Source organism: Petaurus breviceps, unplaced genomic scaffold, assembly GCF_028583685.1.
Source record: "Petaurus breviceps papuanus isolate PSGF00001 unplaced genomic scaffold, PetGlider_PUasm1.0 191, whole genome shotgun sequence".
Classification (NCBI taxonomy): domain Eukaryota; kingdom Metazoa; phylum Chordata; class Mammalia; order Diprotodontia; family Petauridae; genus Petaurus; species Petaurus breviceps.
In genome coordinates, this window is record NW_027185811.1 from 1,064,385 (window position 1) to 1,085,696 (window position 21,312).

A 21,312-nucleotide genomic window follows, 5' to 3' on the forward strand; every position below is an offset into this window, starting at 1 on the left:
CTCAGGTACTTAATTTATTTCTTGTTTATCTTTTTGTTAGACTTGTCAAAGTTTGAAAGGGGCATATGGAAATCTACATCTGTTTTAGTTTTGTTTTTTATTTCTCCCTGTAATTTTATTAACTTTTCCTTTAAATGCTTTGGTGCATATTTCCTTATTTCTTGTGCCTTTAAACATGATCTAGTTTCCCTGCTTATCTTTTTTAATATTACCTACTTTTATGGTTTCCTTGTCTGAAATCATGATTGTTGCCCTCTTTTTTTTTCCTGAGGCATAATAAATTCTGCCTTTCATTTTATCTCCTTATGAATTTTTGTTTCAAGAATGTTACTTCTAAACACATAATGTTCAGTTCTGTAATCTAATCTGTTTTATAGTGAGTTTATTCCATTCATGTTCATGGTTATGATATCATATCTACTTATACTTCTTTTTATGTTTGCCTCCTGTCCCTTGTTTCTTCCAAAATAGAAGAAAATGCTGAAAGAGGGAGATTAGAATCAGAACTGGTCATCTATAATTGAAGTAATCTTCTCCCACTCCAGTGCCCCTCCTCTCTTTATCTTACTCAGACTTGGATACACTTTCCTCTTTTCGTCTAATCATCCCTTTATAATCTGTCCTTATTTTACTCATGTCTGTTCTATTCCAACTCTGTCCTTCCCCTTAAATCCTCCCTTCTGTCCCTGTTTTCCTGATGAGTTTAATATAATTCTATATCAAACTCTTTATATGTGTATATGTATTCAACCCTCCTTTGTCCATTTCATATAAGAGTGATGATCATGGGGTTCCTGTTCCTTCACCCTATCTTCCATATTCATATACTCTTCTCTCATACCCCGATTATGAGAAATATTAAGTTCCTTTTCCCTTCTTCCTTATTTCTTCCCTTACTGTTGAAGTCTGCTTTGCTTCAAGCCCTAATTAGGGCACTTCCTACATGAATCATCTTTCTTTTCCCTAATTGAAAGCATTCCTCTGCTTTCTAATCTTTGAAAGCACTTTGCATTTATTACCTTTTCCATTGTATCATAGTGTTTTAATGTATATATTCCCCTCTCCCCATTAGATTTGATATCCAAGATTATGCTATATCTGTCTTTGCGTCCCAGTGTTTGTTACATGCTTGCTGAATTGAATGATGCCCTTCCTGACAAGATGGGTAATATATATAGTTTGACAGTCAAACCAGTTGGGCGAAGTGTATTTAATATTTTAATGAACTTGTGATCTCATCAATATACATATTCCCTCTAGTGGTAAAAATGGAAACTTTTTTGTGCCTTTTCATCCTATGAGATTCATGTATGAATATTGCCATAAATCCCACAGTTTTTACTCAACACACTTGTACACCTTCTACATATCTTTACATTGCATGGATACAAGCAGATCCTACCCATGGGCTATTCCTCTGTTTGTCAGTACAAGGGCATCTTTCCAGTATACAGTATATCTCTTTCTGGTTTGCAAAACACTTTGTATGCTTTTATATCATTTGATTCTCAAACTGCATATTAGAGAGATAAAGTGAATTGTCCAAGGTCTCACAGCTAACAAGTGAGTAAGGATAGAGTCAAAACCAGGAATTCCTGACTCTTAAGTCTAGCATTCTGTTCACTAGGACATCTCAGGCATCCTAGTCATACATCTTTTTGATGATCTTCTATGCTGTTTGTTGTGCACAGTTCATCATTGGTAATATGATCTAGCCTGTTGACATCTATGATATTTCTTGACCGTTGCCTTTTAAAGGATGACCAAAAATAACTTTTGTTGTTTTTTTTTTTTTGAGGTTGTGGTATTCAGTATTCTCAGCCATATAACATCACTGGAAGCATATTGATAGTATTTCCTTATTTCTTTAAAAATAATCTAGTCTTTTTTAACCTTATCTGCTTTCATTGTTTCCTTTTCTGAGATCATGATTGAAAAGATGAGTTTTTATTTCAGGGAAAAACAGGGCAATTGAAAACCTTGGGCAGGTTTCCCGATGCAGTCTAGTCCAGCCTTTAAAACTGGACCCAGCTTATTGTTCATCTGCAGTGTGCTTTGGGGGTAGTTTAGGTCTTGGAAGTGTCTATTTATTTGCATACAGTAATCTAGACAAAAAGTGTTCTTCACCTACTTCAGTCAGTCAGCAATCATTTATCAAACTCTTACTATGTTAAGCACAGGTTATACAAATAGAAGTGAAAAAGTCCCTGCATGGTATGTATAAAAATTATTTTGGCAGTTCTTTTTTGTGGTAGCAAAGAATTGGAAATAAAGGGGATGCCCGTCATTTGGGGAATGACTGAACAAGGTACGGTATATGATTATGATGGACATGCTTGTGTTATAAGAAAGTATGAGGGGAATGGTTTCACAAAAACCTGGGAAGAAGTTTGATGCAAAGTGAGCAATATTGTAATGATAATCAACCGTGAAAGAGTGAGCTGCTCAGATCAATACAGTGATCCAAAACAATATGAAAGACTCGTGATGAAAAATGCTGTTCACCTCCAGAGAGAGAACTGATGAACTCTGAGTACAAATTGAACTAAAATTTTTTCACTTTATTTTTCTTGCCTTTTTTTTTTTTTGCAACATGGCTAATGTAGACATATTTTTTCCCAGGATTTCATATATATATAAAATTGATATAATATCACTTGCCTTCTCAATGGATGAGAGAGGAGCTGGAGGGGGAGGGAGAGAATTTGGAGCTCTTTGAAACTCAACATTTAAAAAAATGAATTTTTAAAATAATGAAATTTACAAAAAGCAAACAAAAAAGAAACAGTCCCTGCTCTCTAGGAGTTTATATTGTAATTGGGGAGAAAACATGTACACATGAATATATACAGGATATATGCAAAATGAATACAACATAGATTGAGGAGGGGGTGTCATAGCAGCTTCTGGAACAACGGCAGGCTTTATGAAAAAGGTGGCATTTGAACTAAGTTTTAAAGGAAACCAGGTGAGATAGAGATGTGCTGAGGGAAGGCATTCCAGGCATGGGGGAAAGCAAGTACAAAGGCATCAATGGATGGGGATGAAGTATGTCATGTAAGCCAAACATTGAGTAGGTCACTGGCTAAAACAAAGAGAGAAAAAGGAATAAAGTTGTAAAAAGACTGGAAAAGCAGGAAGGAGCTAGGCTATGAAGAACTTTAAATGTAAACAAAGGAGTTTATCCTTGAAGCCATATGAACCACTGGAGTTTATTAGGGGTGGTACGATGATCAGACCTGAATTATGGGAAAATCACTTTGGCAGCTGTGTGGAGGATAGATTGGAATGGAAAGAGGCATGAGACAGTACACCAAAAATAGAAGCTGTTGCTGAAGTCCGAGTAAGAGATGATGAAATCTGAATTAGGGTGGTGACTGTGATAGGAGAAGAGAGGATATTTATTTGCAGAGATAGAAATGACAAGATTTGGCAACTGATTGGATGTGTGGGATGAAGAGTTTAGGATGGCACTGAGGTTGCAGACCTGGGTGACTTGGAAGGATGGTGGTGGGAAAGTCTGAAAGAGGAATAGTTTTGACAGAGGGGAAATAATGAATTCTCTTTTGGTCGTGTTGTATTTGAGATACCCAATGGGTAGCTGGTGATGTAGCATTGGAGCTCAGAAGAAAGAGTAGGACTGGATATGTAGAGATGATTTGGATTTTTCATGTGTGAATTATTAGGCCAAACTCTTTTGAATGATTGTGACTCATTTAGTGGCTTTGCAGTATTCTAGGGCTTTATGCAGTCAATAGTGTCATATTTTGAGAATCATCTCTACAGAAATAAAATGTGAGAAAGGAACGGGCAATCTTTCACAGAGAGTAGACTGTAGCAGACCTTGACCTTTACAACCACACAATTTGCCAATAGACCTTTTCACTGTGCTTATTGTTTGTTAACCATAAAATAACATTTCATTCAAAAGTCTTCACTACATAAGTTAATTTCACACCAGAGTCATTATAGAAGCAACAGCTAAGTGGATCAATGGGTAGAGTGCTGGTCCTGGAGTCAGGAAGACCAAAGTTCAAATCTGACCTCAGGTGCTGACTAGCCATGGGACCCTAGGCAAGTCATTTTTTTCCTTAGTTTACTAATCTGTAAAATGGAGGTGACAACCTACCTCTCAGGGTGGTTGTGAGGATCAAATGAGATATTTGTACAGCACTTGACACAGTGCCCCATACATAGTAGGTGCTTAATAAATTATTTCCTCCGTCTTGTGATTATCAGTCTCAATTAGTCATCAAATAGGAAGATTTGTAACTACTAAAGGTAATTGTGACTATCATTTGAGGACAGTGCATATCCCATATAGAAGAGGAATACACTATATAATAAAGGGTTTGAGGTCTTGAGTCCCGGTTAAATTGCACGCACGCACGCACACATACACCCTTACTATTTAACTTAGCATTGTCTATTTCTTTGTGCTGGTCATTTAACTTCCTATATGTAATTGCCTTTTTTTTTTTTTTTTTTTTTTTTTTTTTTGAGGTTGGGTCTTCTGGTGCTCTATTCACTGCCCGCCTAGCTACCCCAATTGTCTATTTTCTTTAGTTTTAAGGTCATCAGATCCATTTCCTCTCTTTAAACTTGATCACTTGTTCACTTTGTGAACTGCAGTATCTACTAATAAATAATTTCATTTTTTACATTTATACCCCATGTTTACTTAACATCTTTGTTCCCCACTTCTCTCTACCTTTCTTTTTTCCTGAAATAGTACTGTAAAGAACTTCATTATCTGTACTTAATTTTAATCTCTGGTTTAGTATCTCAAACTCAGACACCTCATGGTTTTTGCATATTCACACTAAGATGTCTTATGGATTTTTTAAATGAAGATTTTGTTTTTTCCAATTAATAACTTATTTAATGTTTTACTTTTTCCTCTTTCAATTTTCCTCCCCAATAAAATCTCCTTTTAGCTAAGAAACCAAACAACAAAATGAAGTCTTTTGAAAGTTTATGCATCATTCCACAATCACAAATATACCTCTACCTAGATGGAGATGTTTTTTCCTCTATTTTGGAACCAAAATTGGTCATTGCGGTTAGTCTGTATTTGGTAGCAATTTAAGGTTGATTTTGTTTAAATTCTAGTCATTGGGTATAGTCTTTGTAAAGTACTTTTCATTCTACATATCTTTCCATGCTTTTCTGAATTCTTCATGTTTGTTGTATCTTAGGAATAGGCACAGCAATTAGACCTATACTTTCTTTGGTTTAGAGAACTCTCAGATTAGTAAACTTCTCCACCAATGTAGGTTGGCACCCTCTCTGCCAACTTACAGTCTTAGTTGTCTAGAGCACTGAAAGATTAAGTGACTTGTCCAGGGTCACATAGCTCATATGTGTCTGAGTCAGGATTTGAACACACTTCTTTCTGACTTTGAGACCAGCTCTCTAGCCACTGCACCATCCTGCATCTACACAGTTATATTCCATTGCATTCATATACTGAATTCAAGTTTGTTTTATTTCCTTTTTTTCTACCACAAATAATTGATGTATTTATGCATACATGTAAATATATGAAAAATATAAATATCTGTGTACATAGATACATATACATGGACATACATAACTTTCCCTTTGTTATTGACCTTGGTATATGGGGCCTTTATCTTGCTGGGCTGTACCTTTTTCTTTTTTTTTTTTTTTTTTGTCACCTTTGAATTGGAAAATATTGTATTTTTATATCACTATAATTGGTGTTTTTTGTAATCCTGTATATTTTGTTTTACACATTTTGAGAAAAAAATTTAAGAAGGAATCTAAGAATCTTCACTGTATTTCCACAGAGTCCACAGTACACAAAAAAGTTAAGAACTTCTGCTCTAGAAGCTAGGAAGAACAGCCAGCTCCCCTTTGATCCTACTCTAACAGGAATTTATTCATACTTCATATACTTCAGCCAGATTTCCTAGCTTTTCTGAAACTAATTTTTGTTATGACCAAAAGAGGTGTTATGTTTCACTTTGCCTGTCTCGATGTCTTTTTGTATATCATAATGTCAAAATTTGTTATACATTTAATTTTAAACAATGCCAAATAAGCATATATTTGTAACTGTTGCCAAAGAATTCTATTTATATATCATAATAACTAATTAGTTATTCCCTCTGCATTTCCTTCCTTCTGTTTCTTCATTCTTTCTTATTGTGTGCATATATGAAGAGGATGGTGTTGTATCAGTGTGGTGTAGCGGTTAGTGGTTCCTCACAGGGAGGAAGAACTGCATTCAAGTCCTGACTGATACATACTGGCTATATCATCCTGGATAACACATTTCATTTCTTAGTGCTCAAGGAAATACTCTTAAGACTATACATAGAGAAAGGGTCGACTTGCATTATTAATATAGGGAGTTATCTCATCTGAAAGTTCCTTATGCCAGTGAGTTTATAGGTATAGTCCTTATCATTATGTGTGTAATATGTATGTAGATAGATGAATTTCTGTCTAGATAGGTTTCCATCTATTTAGTTATTGCTAGTTTACATATTGGTTTTCTGGTTTTGCCTTCTTGTTTTCACATTATTTCATATGAATCTTTTAATATTTTTCATGTTCTTTGTATTTATTATTTCAATGACACTTTCCCATTACATTTGATGTACCATAGTTTATTTACCAAATTACCAACTGTGAGTATTTAGCTTGTTTCCTATTCATTGCAGTTACAAATAATTATAAATACTATATACACACATAATGGATAAAGATTTGAACAGAGAGATATTTTTCCTTATAATAATACCCTTAAATTATGTTCTCACTAATGGGGTTATTTGACCAGAGATTTTTTTTTTTATAGCACTTGTTTTTTTACTACCAGATTATTTTTCCCAAAGATCCCATCAATTTGTAATTCCACCATCAGTAACATTGTACTGGTATCTCTTCATAATAGTACTAGTTGTAAGAGCTACCACTAATATAGTCTTTTACAGTGTACATGTGTTATTTCATTTGATTCTCATAAAGAACCAGTCTCATCGTCATTGAGTTCTACAAATTTTAGAGGTTGGGGTTTTGTTTTTGTTTTTTGCCTACTTGATATTTTGACTCTTGATATATGACTCTGAGTTGTCATAATTTGTTTTTCCAATTATTAGTAAAGCTGAATTTTTCAAATGATTATAATCACTTTGATAAATTAATTTCCTTTGACAGTTTATACAGTGGTGACTAGTTGTTTCACTTGATTATTGTTCTGTATAAATTTTATGTTAAGTTTTTGTCTATTACCCACTTCCCTTTTAAAAATAAATATATTTTAATTATTAGGTCATTCTAAGATTTATTCACTATAATCAGAAATTTTTGTTTAATTGTTGCTTTTTGTCACAAGAGTAAGTTCAGTTGGAAGGGGCCCAGAGGAATCCTTTGCCCACCAGAATCATCTAGGAAAGACAGAATACATTAGTAAAATATTTTAATAAGATAAGCATATTCTAGACTGTCCTTACACTATTCTGATGCTTCCTTGTGGTGTGGAGATGTTTCTATGTTTCCTAAAGGTTGTGTTAGCGAATTACAGTCTCTGAAGAGCACAGTCTCTAAAGAGATTTTATATATTGACATGGGAAATACTGTATACCTTCTGTGTGATGGCAGGAAGCCTTGTTAAGTGTTGAGAGGCTCATTACCAGAGAATTGGCTATAGAGTCACGATCGTTTGTGTTGTAATAGTTGTGGAGAAAGAGTGTTTGAGCTGTGTTGGAGGGAGGAGCATACCTACCCTGATAAAGTCAATAAAAGATTAAACCATTAAAAGTGTTTCAGAATGCTAAATTATATACAAATTAAGAGCCATTCATTATTCCTCTGTTCTTACTGATTCCAAAAATTACTTAAGCCAGACATTGCAGTTTGCTGCATCCTTGTCCTTTTCTCCTGAGACGTAGTTGAAATCCCTTTCCACTGTGTGTGTGTGTTTATGTATGGTTCTCTGTGTATGCATATGTGTGTGTGTTAGGGGGAAGGGTCGGGCAGGATTGCATACAGGCATGCATAACTAATATTTTCCCCTTCCTTGTTTTACATTTCAGATCATGTCTTTCAAAGCACAACTCAACTCAAGCTTGATTTTAATTAGCTCTTCAAACCTTTGAACTTTTTCTTTCACTCTCTTTCTCTGTCACTTCTCAGATCCTATTACTTCTACTCTTTCTGCATTTGTATTTTTGGTTTCCCTTTGCAGCAAACCTATTATCTTCATTCTCTTTGGTCTTCCATTAATTCCTCCTCCCTGCACCTCTCCCCAAGTTATCTCCTGAGACTAGCATTGTCTCCTTTCCTTAGTAAGAGTTAAATTCTTTCTTCTGTTTTCTTGTTGAACTCTTTGTATATTCTGGTTACTTGAGCTTCTCATTTGTCCCTGTCATCACCTATTATATCCATCATTTTACTTCTCTCATCCTTTGCTTAAGCTACTTTTTACAAACTGCCCCAGGTGACTTTCCTGCATTAATTTGGACAGATGTTACTAACTCTGGTTTCATTTACCCTTTCACTTCAGAATGAAACACCCAATTCTTTCTAATCATGATTTTTCTTGGAAGTTTGTATAGAAAAATGTACTTTCTAGAAATATTGTAATCTTTGTAAACAATGTGTAGCTTTAAAAAAAAATCAAGAAGGCTTTTATTCCTCACAACTGAAACATTTTTCTTAACTGCACAGTAAATGAAAATGATTTGTTACAATATATCCCTAATATGCTTTGGTTATCACTTATATTAGTTCTCTAAGCCATCTCTACCCTTAAATGAGAAACACAGGTTGACACCACACCATTCTTCCCTTGCTACAAATACATTTCATGCTTATGTTTTCTAGTGTTTACCTTAACTCCTTTTGTTCTAGTGAAAGTAACTTTTAATGTTGCTTAGTATATTTTAAGCTGTCACAATGTTTCATTTGTTTTATTCCTGAAGAAAATTTAACAGCCTTTAGCTTTAGCTTGCATAGTGCTATTGCCAATTTCTTTTAACAGGAGTCCCCCCTTTTTTTCCTACTGTTTTTTTTAATTAATTTTTAAGATTATCTGAAGCACACATTCTTCTTTTAAAGATCTGAATTATTTAAAATAATTGAGACAAACCCCAGTATCCCTATACAAAGTTTCTTGATGGCCAGTTACTCTCATTCCTTGTGAAAATAACAAATCTTTCCTTAAAGAGAGCCTTCTGTTATTCTTCCTTCCCTCACAAAATTTGGATTTAAAAAAATCTTTCCAAATATTTATTTCAATAATATAAATGAAAACATTGCCATTTTCATATTGTAGAAAACATGAGTGCTTTATCTTCAGAGAGACAAATGAGAATAAGGTATTCATTAGGTAAGTCATGGCTATGCTTCCATATTTGGGTGGACCTGTGATCTCATCCATACAGAAAACAATCCATACATGCCTATTATTTTATATCAATTGTCTTCTTTTCTCTTATTTTAATATAATATGGATGATACAGAAAATGAAATAAATAAGCCAGCAGTGCCCATTTTCTTTCTAATCTCTGCTCTTCATGTCCTCTGTTCTAGTGAATTTTCATTTTTTCTTGTTTTTCCTAATAACAGTGACTCATTTAAATTTTATTTTACAAAACACTTTATAACAGCCTTTGAGGGTAACTAGTGCTCATTTGAAAACTGAGACTCAGAAGTGTTTAATGACTTTCCCAGGGTCACATAATTTGTTAATGCCAGAATCAGGATTTGAATTTAGGTTCTTAATTCTTAAGTTTCTCTTTTTCAGGTTTCCTATTTGCAGCTAGCATTTGGTGTAGTGAACATGTACCTTGCCAAAGACATTGAAAAAAACATTTAGGGCTTTGTATTTCCAAACTCCACTCCAGTGTCTGTTAATATTGTACTTAAACTTTTTTTCCCCTCTGTTCTTGTGCCTGTCATCAGTGTTTTCTGTCTCTTCCATTTCCTGGCTGTTCAGCTATAGTATCTCCTGTAGTTGCTCACACACCCAAGTACCTGATTGTTGTCCTAGCAAGTAGTATCCTCACAGGTTCATTGTAGACTTATAATTGCTCTGTGAGACAGACAAGAGATTAAGTGATTGTTCCAGGTCAGTGACAGAGTTGGGATTAAAACACTGAACTTTTGTAGTCTCTTGTCTTGGTGACACTAATGAAGTGTAAGTTGATATAATGAACTCCATTTTGTTCTAGTCTACTATTTGCTATAAATGACCCCAGCATATGCTGGCTGCTCTGGGAAAAACCACAGAACCAGTTTAAGCCAGTTAGTTTCTTATAATTTGTTTTTTCTCTTGCAACCTTTTCTAAGACACATTTCCATCCTCTTGCTAGTGGAGTGACCCACTGAGTATATAAAGCTATAGTTCTCCCATCTCTGTGTCATTGTTAGTCAATTGGCAGTGGCTAATCAACAAACCCAGAGAAGAAAACATGTAAGGCAGGAGGATCTTTGAATATATGTTCCTGTATTATAAAAGCAATAGTAGATTTACCCCGGCCCCAAAAGTTTTTTTTTTTCTTTTAAGGAAAATGTTTTTATAACTGTATTTCAGCATAATTGGTTTCCTTTGTAATCCTGTAAATTTTATTTTTTTATGTTTAAAAATATTATTCTGAGGAGTCCATTGACTTCGCCAGTCTGTCAGAAGGACCCATGACACAGAAAAAAATTAAGAACCTCTGATCTAGACTATTCTAGGTGTTTTGATACTTTGATAGATTTGTGTATTCATCATTATGGACATTCCTCCAGTGGTACAGATTGTAGCATATCCATGCCTTTGCATCATGTGTGACTCTTGATCATATTATATTCTATTTTGGGGGCATAGCTTTTATGCTGTGTCTGCTGGTAAATTCTTCATTGCTAATATGCTATAGTTCATTCACATTAGCTGTGTACCTCTTCATTGCCCTTTGGTTGAACCTTAGATTTGTTGCTGTTGTTTGCTCTTCATTCTGGAAGAGGACCATGACATCAGGGAGATGATGCTGTGACTGGCAAGTGAATTGCATTTAAGGGAGGGAGGGCTATGCAAAGTCACCAGCCTCACTTTCTCCTCTGGAGCTATCTGGGTCCAAGTGACAAGATATAAATCAGGATGATGGGAGATGGCCTTGAACCTTAGATTTAGACCTTAAGGGATGTGGGATGACTCATTATCAAATAGCACCACTGCAAGAATATTGATGTTTAAAAGGGGAACCTTGTTTTCAAGGAGAAGAAACTTGAGGTCATCAAAAAACACTGCATAATTTCCCAACTACAATCTGACTCATTTTCCCCCTGTTCACTTCTGTGCCCATTTCACTCTCAATCCATAGTGTCTGTTTAAGATGTATACACTGACTGACTAGCTTTGTGGATTCTTCATTCAGCCACTTATTGTAATCTGGACAATAAACATTCTTTCTTTATCCACTTAGTTTTTCCTTTGTAGCCAAAGGTCAAAGTAAATAAGAATTTTATTTAGGAGGCTTCTTTAGTGTTCTGGGACTTAAAGCTATCAGCACATTGTTAGTCACAAACATGAGCATCTAAAGAACATAAATATAGGGAGTAAGCTTCATGTCCTGTGACAGTGACAAATATATTTGTAAGCATGTGTCTTTCTTATATGCCTTGCTTATTACAATCAGAGTCATTGAACATAATTCTCATCTTTCAGGTAATCTTGTGAAAAACACCTTGTCAGAAGAGTCTTTAAATGGCATTTATAACTACCAAAGTAACTCATTTACACATTGCTTTAATGTTTACCACAAACTATTTTTAAAAAACACTTTTGTATAGTTAAGAATAACAAACATAGTAGGAACTTGTATTTGCTTTACTTTACAGTCAGTATGACCTTAAAGATGTTCTTTTGTACATTATCATTGGTAAGAGCTTGCCTCTTTTCATGCTTTGTCAAGGGTGTCCTCAATGTGTATATAGATGATTCTCATAAAAATTTTGTAAAATTGGGATAGTAGTCATATAGGTTAATAGTTGCTGGTATTTTCTTAATGTTTTTATTTAATAACTAAGGCTAGTATTGGTTTTTTTTTTATAATATTAAGTATTTGGTATTATCCCTTCCTCCAGGGTATTTTGAGAACTGCCATGCATTCTTAAATTATATTACCTTCAGTATGAGTCTCTTTGTATACAGTACTAAGACTGTTCTAATTATTTTTCATTTTTTTTGGTGCCATTTCTACTTCCTCATGCGACAGCACATGAAGCACTGTGATATAGAGTACAAATGTGATACACTGTCATGGAGAATAGGGTTTGTTGTCTTTACATTTTTCATTTTACTTGCTACTTTGCTTCTGTTTACATCCCTGATACTCTTGGGAGGAGGATCTGGCTTAAATGAGTCTCTTGCCAGGTTTTCTCTAAATTTGTTTTTCTTCCTGCTGGTTCTTGTTGTTTTGTTTTGTTTTAATAAAGGCAATAGTGCAAATAATCTTCCACCATTCTCTGCAAAATTTTACAAATTAGTTTATATTCTAAAGAAGTGTTAGTTATATGATATGGATGTTTAGTGCAATACAGTGGTCTACCATAATGGATTTCCCTAACCTGTATACCTTTGAGGAGGGTACAAACATATTAGTCTCCAAACTTAGTTCCTTTTCAGATTGTCTTCAGTACAAAAAGGAGCCCAGATTTGTCATTTCCTTTGCTTTTAAGCTCTTTGCGCCACACTTACTTTGTAGAGAAAATTTGAACCAGCAAAAGTTTGAGCAACTCTGATTTATTTAAATCTTTATAGTCTGAAAGTTTCTGAGGAAGAGAGACTTCATTTGGTTGTGCCAAACAATATTTTAATCCTAAATTTAGCTTTAGGGAAATTTTATAGAATACTTTTTAAATCACAGGAACTGCAGCCCCCAAATAAGAGCCCTAAATGGTAGCTCTTCTACTTAGTCATGAGGGGCTAGATATTGTTCCCTGGTTCTCCTGAGTATGGTAGCGATGCTTTAAATAGACCTTGCCTGTCACTTACATTTGAGGAAAAAAAGTTTATTTGTAAACAATGAGCTGTTATCATGCTGCAGGAATCAGAATTAGCTTTAGTAATATATTCCAGGTGATCTTCACTAAGCTTTTGAGGAAAGATGGATTGGGGAAGGGGGGTCTTCTTTGTCAGGTAGTGCTGTGGTAGGAAAATTGCTCATTTAAAATTAAAAAAAATTATATAAATCTAAAGATTTTCAAATTGACCCTTGGTGTATTATTGTTTTATTTCTTAGTCCCCTCTAATTTCTTACCTACCTAGTCTTAATCACTGAATGGGTATTGCCTCAGACAAACTTAGACCTGGGAAAGACCTTAGCTTAAAAAGATCAAGGTCTCCCACTGCATCCAGGGCCATCTCCAGTTGTCCTGATCTGTATCTTGCAACTGCAAGATGACCTCAGAGGAGAGAGTGAGTCTGGTGAGTTTGTTCAACCCTGCTCCACTTCAATCCAATTCTCTTGCAAGTCAAGATATCACCTTCTTGATGTCATTGGTCCTCTTCAAGAACAAAGGACAAACATTCTTAATCCTGAAATTTCTTATGTGGACAGTTTGGGAAAAATTTGAGAGGTGTAAGAACCTTGTGGAGTATCAAATTTTGGCTTGTTTTTGTTTTAGTGTCCTTTGTTTTTGTAGGCACAACACATCATCTTTGCTACATACATGATCAGTACAGAAGGACAAGAAGAATTCCCTTCTCTCTTTCATTTGGTCTGGTGAAGGAGAGCAATCTTTATGGGAGGATAGAAAATTCAATTCAGTAAACTTTTATTAAGCACCTGCTATGTGCCAGATACTGTGCTAGGCCTAAACTGGGGATACAAATAATAAGAAGAAAAACAGTTCCTGCCCTCTAGGAGACTTTAACCATTGGGGAAGACAACTGACAAAAGAAAGCTAGATAGGGTTGGGGGAAACAATATGGGGACACATCAAGGAGAATCTTGTTCCTTGTTCCATGAGGTTTCAACCAAACAGAGCTGCAGATGGAAAGTAGAGTGGCCTGGAGAGTCCAGATGATGCCCTCTATAAAGAAAAACTTTAAGGGGAGTTTAGTGTATAACCCTCCAGCCAGAAAGGAGAGGAGGCTGAGAGAGGTGGGAAGGAGTTGAGTTAGCAGCACAGTGATGAGATTTGGAGAGATCAGTTTATCCTGAGAAGGGCATCTTGTCAAAGCTGCAGATGTTTAAAAAGAAAGAACAATGCTTCTCCTGTCCTTTAAAATACTTCCTTGACAATCTGTAGAAGCTGTGTAGTTCATAAATTCTGTTTTGCATGAAGGGAGGGAGGTAGATAAATTTAATTATCTGGATTAAAATAATAACAAAGACAGTCATACTCCTTGGGCATCAGCAGAAAAGGAGAGCTTTGTTACTTATTTTTATTATTAATTTTATTCAAATTTCGCTCTAGCTTTATAGATTAAACAAATGTAATCATCAGTACTTGTGTAGATGGTCTTATTGGAAGTAGTAGTTCTATGTAGATTCATATGAATTTAGTCATCTGTATTAATAGTTTTTGTCTGACTACAATAGCATCAGCCACTTAAATCAATAATCAACATAGACCACATTTCAAGAGCAGTATAGATTTTTGTGGATAAATTAATAAAATCAAAGGGTTATCTAGCACAATCCTGCCTCTCTACCTCTTAGTAGATTTTATATTTAAGATGCTAGCTTATTCTCAAACCATCCACTTTCTTTAAGAGTTTACTTAATCATATCCATCTACTAGTCAGACCAGTTTTGCAAACCAGAGATTCATAGAACTTAAATGATGTGGAGAATATTCTGAGTCTCATATTCTATAATCTAAGCTAGTTTTACCCAGCAATAGTGGAGGATGATGTCCTGATCCCCCAAGAACTACTTACTATGTGGACTCATCCTAAACATTTTAACCTTTACACACAATTTTGGTCTTGAAAGGATCTTAAGAAGGACAATAATTTCCAACCCTGCTTTTTGTAACCATTGGGTATTTTCCAATGATCAAGTGGTATCACAAAATTCTCAAAATAAAATTAACCTTAATTCCTTTAAATACACACACACACACCAATCGTACAGTACTTCTGGTTGGAACTGGTAGAGGAGGGAGCAGGTGCATGAACTCAAATAAACAAGGACTGAAACTCCCTAAAGTTTGGAAACAATTATTTACTGAGTCTAGTCCATCTTCTTGATTTAAGGTAGTGCTGTATTTTTTTAGGTGGATTGTGAAGATTCTCTTGTGGCCCCAGGGGTTGAGGTGGGTTCTTCATTATCACCACCAGTCCCCAATCTTGTTACAAAGTCAGTCACATTAAGCAGTGATAAGTTTTGATTTTGGACCTCTAAGCAACATTTTTCTATCTTAAAAAAAATTTTTGAAGCCCCCCCTTGTAACAAAGAATAAAAGAAAAAAGCAGTTCAACAAAACACCAACATATCAACCTAGTTGATATGTATATAGTAGTATTCTATATCCATAATTTCTTGACTCTGCAAATAAGACATGGAGGTACATTTTCTCATGTCTTCTTAAGGGACAAATTTTGTCATTATCATTACACCAAATTCAGGCATTTGTTTTTTGTTGGGTCTTGTTTAATTATTGCAGCCATTGTGTCCATTGTTTTTCTGGGATTTTTTTCTACTTTATAATGTATCAATTCATATGTCTTCCTATGTTTTTCTGAACTCTTCATATTCATAATCTCTTCATGTCATAATAAAGATTCCATTACATTCATTTTTCTGTATCAATGAAATTATGAGTCAAGTCCCTATTCCTATATTTATGTCTTACAATTTTTTTACCCATTCCCCAATTGATGGGCATTTACTTTGTTCTGATTCTTTGCTACTACAGAGAGAGAGAGAGAGAGAGAGAGAGAGAGAGAGAGAGAGTGTATGTGTGTGTGTGTGTGTGTTTAAATCTTTCTTTTTATCTTTGACCTTGTTGGAATATATGTATGGGCTTGGGATATCTGGATCAAAGATTAAGGGTATCTTGGTCACTATCTTAGTGTAATTCCAAATTGCTATCCAGAATGATTAGACCCATTGACTACTCCACCAATATTATATTACTATGCCTGCCTGTCTTGAACATTAACTATCCCCATCTTTTGTGACCATCTTTGCCAATTTAAGTGCCATTTAAAAAAGGTTTCCCCTACTATCATCTGCTAATTTAAGAATGTTGCTCAGATAGACTGTTGAGTCAATATGCATTATTTTTAATTATTCTACCTTTGCTAGGTAGAATTAGCAATGAGTACTAGATAAGGAATCAGAAGACCTGGATTCAAATCTTAACTCTGGCTTGTGGTTGTTATTATTGCCTTGTGATTGTGGAGAAGTTGCTTACTTAATTGAGTTTGTTTCCTCATTTGCAAAACAGAGACTTTTATCAATATTTATTAATTCAACAAGCATTTATTATTTACTATGTTCAAAGCACTATGCTTAATGTAGAGAATGTAGAGATGAAAACCAACATAATTCAAGAAACGCTTATAATAGATAGAGAAGATATGCACACAGTTTGTGCTACTGAACTACAAGTGTGATCTTGGACAGCTTTTTCTAAAATAAGCTTTTAATTGATATTTTCTGTTTCTTCCATCACCATAGTATCCCATGTGTCCCTCTCCCTCCCCAAGAGCTATCCCATATAACAAGTACTATTTTTTTAGAGAGGAAAAAAAAGTCAGCATAATTGATCAATATTTTGAAAAAGTTTGAAATCACTTGCACTGTGTAACATCTGTGGACCTCCCACTTCCAGAAAGGGGTAGGTTGGGTAGGATATCTTTGGATAACTCTTCTTTCAGGTCCTACTTGATCTTTAAAATTTTTCTTATATTTACTTTTAAGTTTTTGGTGGTGTTCTTTTCCATTTACATTGTTGTAGTCACTATGTATTTTGTTTTCTTGGTTCTGTTTACTTTACCCTGCATCAGTTCATATAGATCTTTCCATGCTTCTATGTTTTTATCACACATCATTTCTTACAGCACAATAATGTTGCATTACATTACATTCATGTACCAAAATTTGTTTAGCCATTCCCTAATTAATAGGCATCTACTTTATTTCCAATTCTTAACTATCACAAAGAGTGTTGCTATAAATACTTTGGCATATATGGGGACTTTTTTCCTTATCAATGACTTTGGACAAATCTTTTAAACTTGGTTTCCTCAGCTATAAAATAAGGGCACTGATATAGATGGTTTCTAATTCTAATTCTAGTCCTAAATCCTGTGACCCTAAATTGGCAGAGATGTATACTGAAGATAGGTAAAATGAAAAGACATGGGAGATTTGGCGAGGGGAAGGAACCATTTCCAGTCTGGGATCAAAGATGACATTGTGAAATGTGACACCTCACCAGGATTGTTGTTCAGAAAACACTTTTTGTAAACTATTACAATATAAACTAATACAAATATCACATATAAATGTGAGTCAGTAGTGTTATTATCGGTGTCATTTTGAGTTTGTTATATGGCTAAATGAAACTTCTTTAAGCATTCTCCTTTACTTTGTAGACTAAATCAAACCTAGTTATAATATTTATGGGATTTTCAAGGTTTCATTTTGTTTTTTAATTGGTGGTAGTTATTAAACTGTTACATGTCACTAATCTACAATGAGAATTGGTCCCTTTTTATGACATTGTCCAGTGTTTTCAAAAGTCATTTGTTTCTTTTGTTTTAGTGATGTCCTTGCATTGCCCATTTTTAAACAAGAAGAGTCAAGTTTACCACCTGATAATGAGAATAAAATCCTACCTTTCCAGTATGTGCTTTGTGCTGCTACCTCTCCTGCAGTAAAGCTCCATGATGAAACACTCACATATCTCAATCAAGGTGAAGTACTTTTTTTGTCATTAATATTTTTTTAAAGCAATTTTTGTCATTAATATTTTAAAACAATCGGGGTTAAGTAACTTGCTCAAGGTTACACAGCCAGGTGTTTCTGGGTGGGTGCTAAGTGTCTGAGCCCAGGATTCGGTCCCCAGGTCATCCTGACACTGGGGCCGGTGCTCTTACTCACTGTGCTACCTGGCTGCCCCTTTTTGTCATTAATATTACTGAGTTCCTCTCTGCATTCTTGGCATTGTACAATATCAGCTTAACTTTCTCTGAAGATAGTTGTTGTGACTAGTTCTAGTAAAATGTTACCGTCTAGGATCTTTTGAGTTGTAATGCCAATCTCATTCCTGCCAGTAATGCAGAGAAAGAATTAATGTATTTATATTTCTGGTTTCTGCTATCCACTTGTCCTTCTTGTTTCAAATCCAGTTCCAATTTTCCCCCACTTTGGTAATCACACTGATCACAGAAATGATTGATGAACTCGACTTATAAACATGTAATCTTTATTTCTTCTAGGACAGTCATATGAAATCCGAATGCTGGACAACAGAAAACTTGGAGAACTTCCAGAAATCAATGGCAAGTTAGTGAAGGTAAAGGAAAGAGAACAAACCACCTGATTACATAATTTTCTCTCTGCCCTTTTTTTTTGCCTTTTTGGAGGACAATTGGGGTTAAGTAATTTGCCCAAGGTTACACGGCTAGTTTCTTTTGTGTGGGTGTTAAGTGTCTGAGGACGGAACTGAACTCGGGTCCTGCTGACTCCGGGGCCGGCACTCTTACTCACTGCTCCACCTAGCTGCCCCTCTGCCCTTCAACAAAAAATTTCATAGTGTCCTGTAGATCCTACCTACCACAATTTGCTGACTAGATAGGCTGGTCTCAGGAAGCCAAGATGAAGCCCTTTGAGTCCCACTGATATTTCAACAATGGATAGCTCTACCCACTTACTCTGTGTTTAATGTGATTAGTGAAGGTCTAGTTGCTATTTGAAAAGCCTCAGAATGGTGAAAACTTACTCTTCCATCATTGTTGGTCTCCTAGGCTTAATGTAAAATGGACTGCTGCCATGAACATAAGTAAGTTCTCTGAGAGCTTTGAAAGCAATTGTCCTTTCTGCACTGGCAACAGGATATTTAGAAGCTATTGCTGTGATAGCAGCTCTAACTGGAATGTTGTTGATGTTGGGTTGTTTCAGTCGTGTCTGACTTTTCATAACTCAAGTTGTGGTTTTCTTGGCAAAGACACTGGAGTGGTTTGCCATTTCCTTCTCCAGCTCATTGTATAGATGAGGTACTGAGGCAAGCAGGGTTAAGTGATTTGCCCAGGGTCATACAGCTAATAAATGTCTGAGGCCAGATTTGAACTCATAAAGATGTCTTCCTGGTTATAAGCCCAGGACTCTATCTGCTGTGCCACCTAACTGCACATAACTGGAGGTATGGTTAGAATAATAACTCCTTCTATGTTGTAAAATGTGACAGAAAAGAAATATGATATAAATAGGATCCATGGCTACCTTTTATGCTTATTTAGCTGTAATGTGTCAGTTTGCAAATTTTTCTTATGCGTCAGTAAATCTGGGCCAATTGTAGTGTATGATTAGCAGAGAAAAGAAAAAAAAGATTTAGGATGATGATCCCTGATGCTTCTTTGGCATTTGAATCAAGTTTCAGATAGAGGACACCACTGTTCTAACAGGTAGAAAATCTGGATCAATGAGCAGGTTTCCAATGCCATAAGGTTTTCTGATAAAGAGCCTTTGACAGGAACATGAGGCTCAAGAGAAGAGCATCCGGGAGATGAGGTCCAGCAACAGACTTGGGCTAGCCGCTTTTAGTTTTGTTTTGTCATCACTGATTTGCCTGTTCAGAACAGCCAGGAAGGAGCAGCATCTTTTTTTTTTTAATGTTTCAATTTCATGTTCATTTTTAGTTTACAACATTCATTTCCACAAGATTTTGAGTTACAAATTTTCTCCCCATCTTTCCCCTACCCCAAAACAGCAATCCCACTGAATACCCCCTCCCCCAATCAGCTCTCTCCTATGTCCCCCATTCCCCCTCCGACTTTCCAGTAGGGCAAGATGGAACTCCATACCCCAGTGCCTGTATATCTCATTTCCCAGTTGCATGTAAATAATAATAATAATAATTTTTTTAAAACATTTGATTTTAAAACTTTGAATTCCAGATTCTTTTCCTTCTTCCCTTGTCACCCACCCTTACTGGAAAGATAATAAATTTTCAGTAAAGGTTGTACATGTGTAGTTATGCAAAAAATTTCCATAGTGGATATATTGTAAAAGACTGACTATATTTCCCTCCATCCTATCCCACCCCCAACTTGTTCCATTTTCTACTTTGACCCTGTCCCTTTTCAAAAGTGTGTGAGGAGCAGCATTGTTAACAAATACAGTCATAGTATTTAGAGCTAGAAAAGATCTTAAAAAACATCTGATAGAACCCTTTCATTTTACAAATGAGGAAACTGAGGCCCAGGGAGATTATATGACTTGCCCACAAAGTTAGCAGAGCTGAGATTTGAACTCAGGTCCTCTGACTCCATATCTAGTTCTTGTGCCTGCTGCACCAAAGCTGCTTTTCTTAGAGTCATAGAACTTTAGAGCTAGTAAGACCTTAGGAATCATCTAATCAAACCTCCTTGGTAATACTGATAACTTTGGAGGATACATGCATCCTATTATTAATGGTTTTTGTCTTTTCCTTCCAGAGTATATTTCGAGTGGTGTTCCATGACAGACGACTGCAGTATACTGAGCATCAACAGCTTGAGGGCTGGAGATGGAACCGGCCAGGGGATAGAATCCTTGATATAGGTGAATTGGGAGAATGTGCCGCTGTGAGAAAATGCATGTAGCTACAATAGAGAAATAGTTTTCTTTGGCTGTTATTTCAAAATACTTCATGAAATTTCTAAGCATTGAAACTGGAAATTATTATTGTAAATAGCATGAAAAAACAAATTAGTCTTGAAATAGAAGTTGAAGTTTTAAACTCTTATTTATATGTCCTAATTGTACTTGCTACTTCTGAGAGATGCTAGGAGATTCATATTTTTAACTCTATGAGAGCAGGATTTATGATATATCTTCTCTAGTTAATCAGTCACTCAACACACATTGAGTGCCTCCCAAGTGCCAGTCACTGTGCTAGGTGCTGGTGGAACACACAGTTTATCAAATATACTTCCCCTTAGGGAGCTTCTTTTCTGTTAGGGGAAACAACATGTACCCAAAGCCATATGTACAGAATAGATATAAAAGAAAACAAGGTAACTTTGGTGTGGAGGGAGAACCAGCTGCTCAGGGACCAGAAAAGGCCTCATGGAGGAGGTAGTCCTTGAGCTGCACTTTACAGGAAACTGGCAATTCTGAGAGATAGGGATGA

At 35.5% G+C, this 21,312-nt stretch overlaps 1 protein-coding gene across 1 annotated transcript in view; it reads left to right on the forward strand.

Moving 5' to 3' along the window:
• TFCP2 (transcription factor CP2) overlaps window positions 1-21,312 on the forward strand; it is a 59,816-nt gene that overhangs the window by 10,955 nt on the left and 27,549 nt on the right. Inside the window, exons 2-4 of the mRNA XM_069092538.1 lie at window positions 17,742-17,893; window positions 18,419-18,495; window positions 20,636-20,741. Coding sequence (XP_068948639.1) covers window positions 17,742-17,893; window positions 18,419-18,495; window positions 20,636-20,741 — 335 coding nt within the window. The remainder of the gene's footprint in view (window positions 1-17,741; window positions 17,894-18,418; window positions 18,496-20,635; window positions 20,742-21,312) is intronic.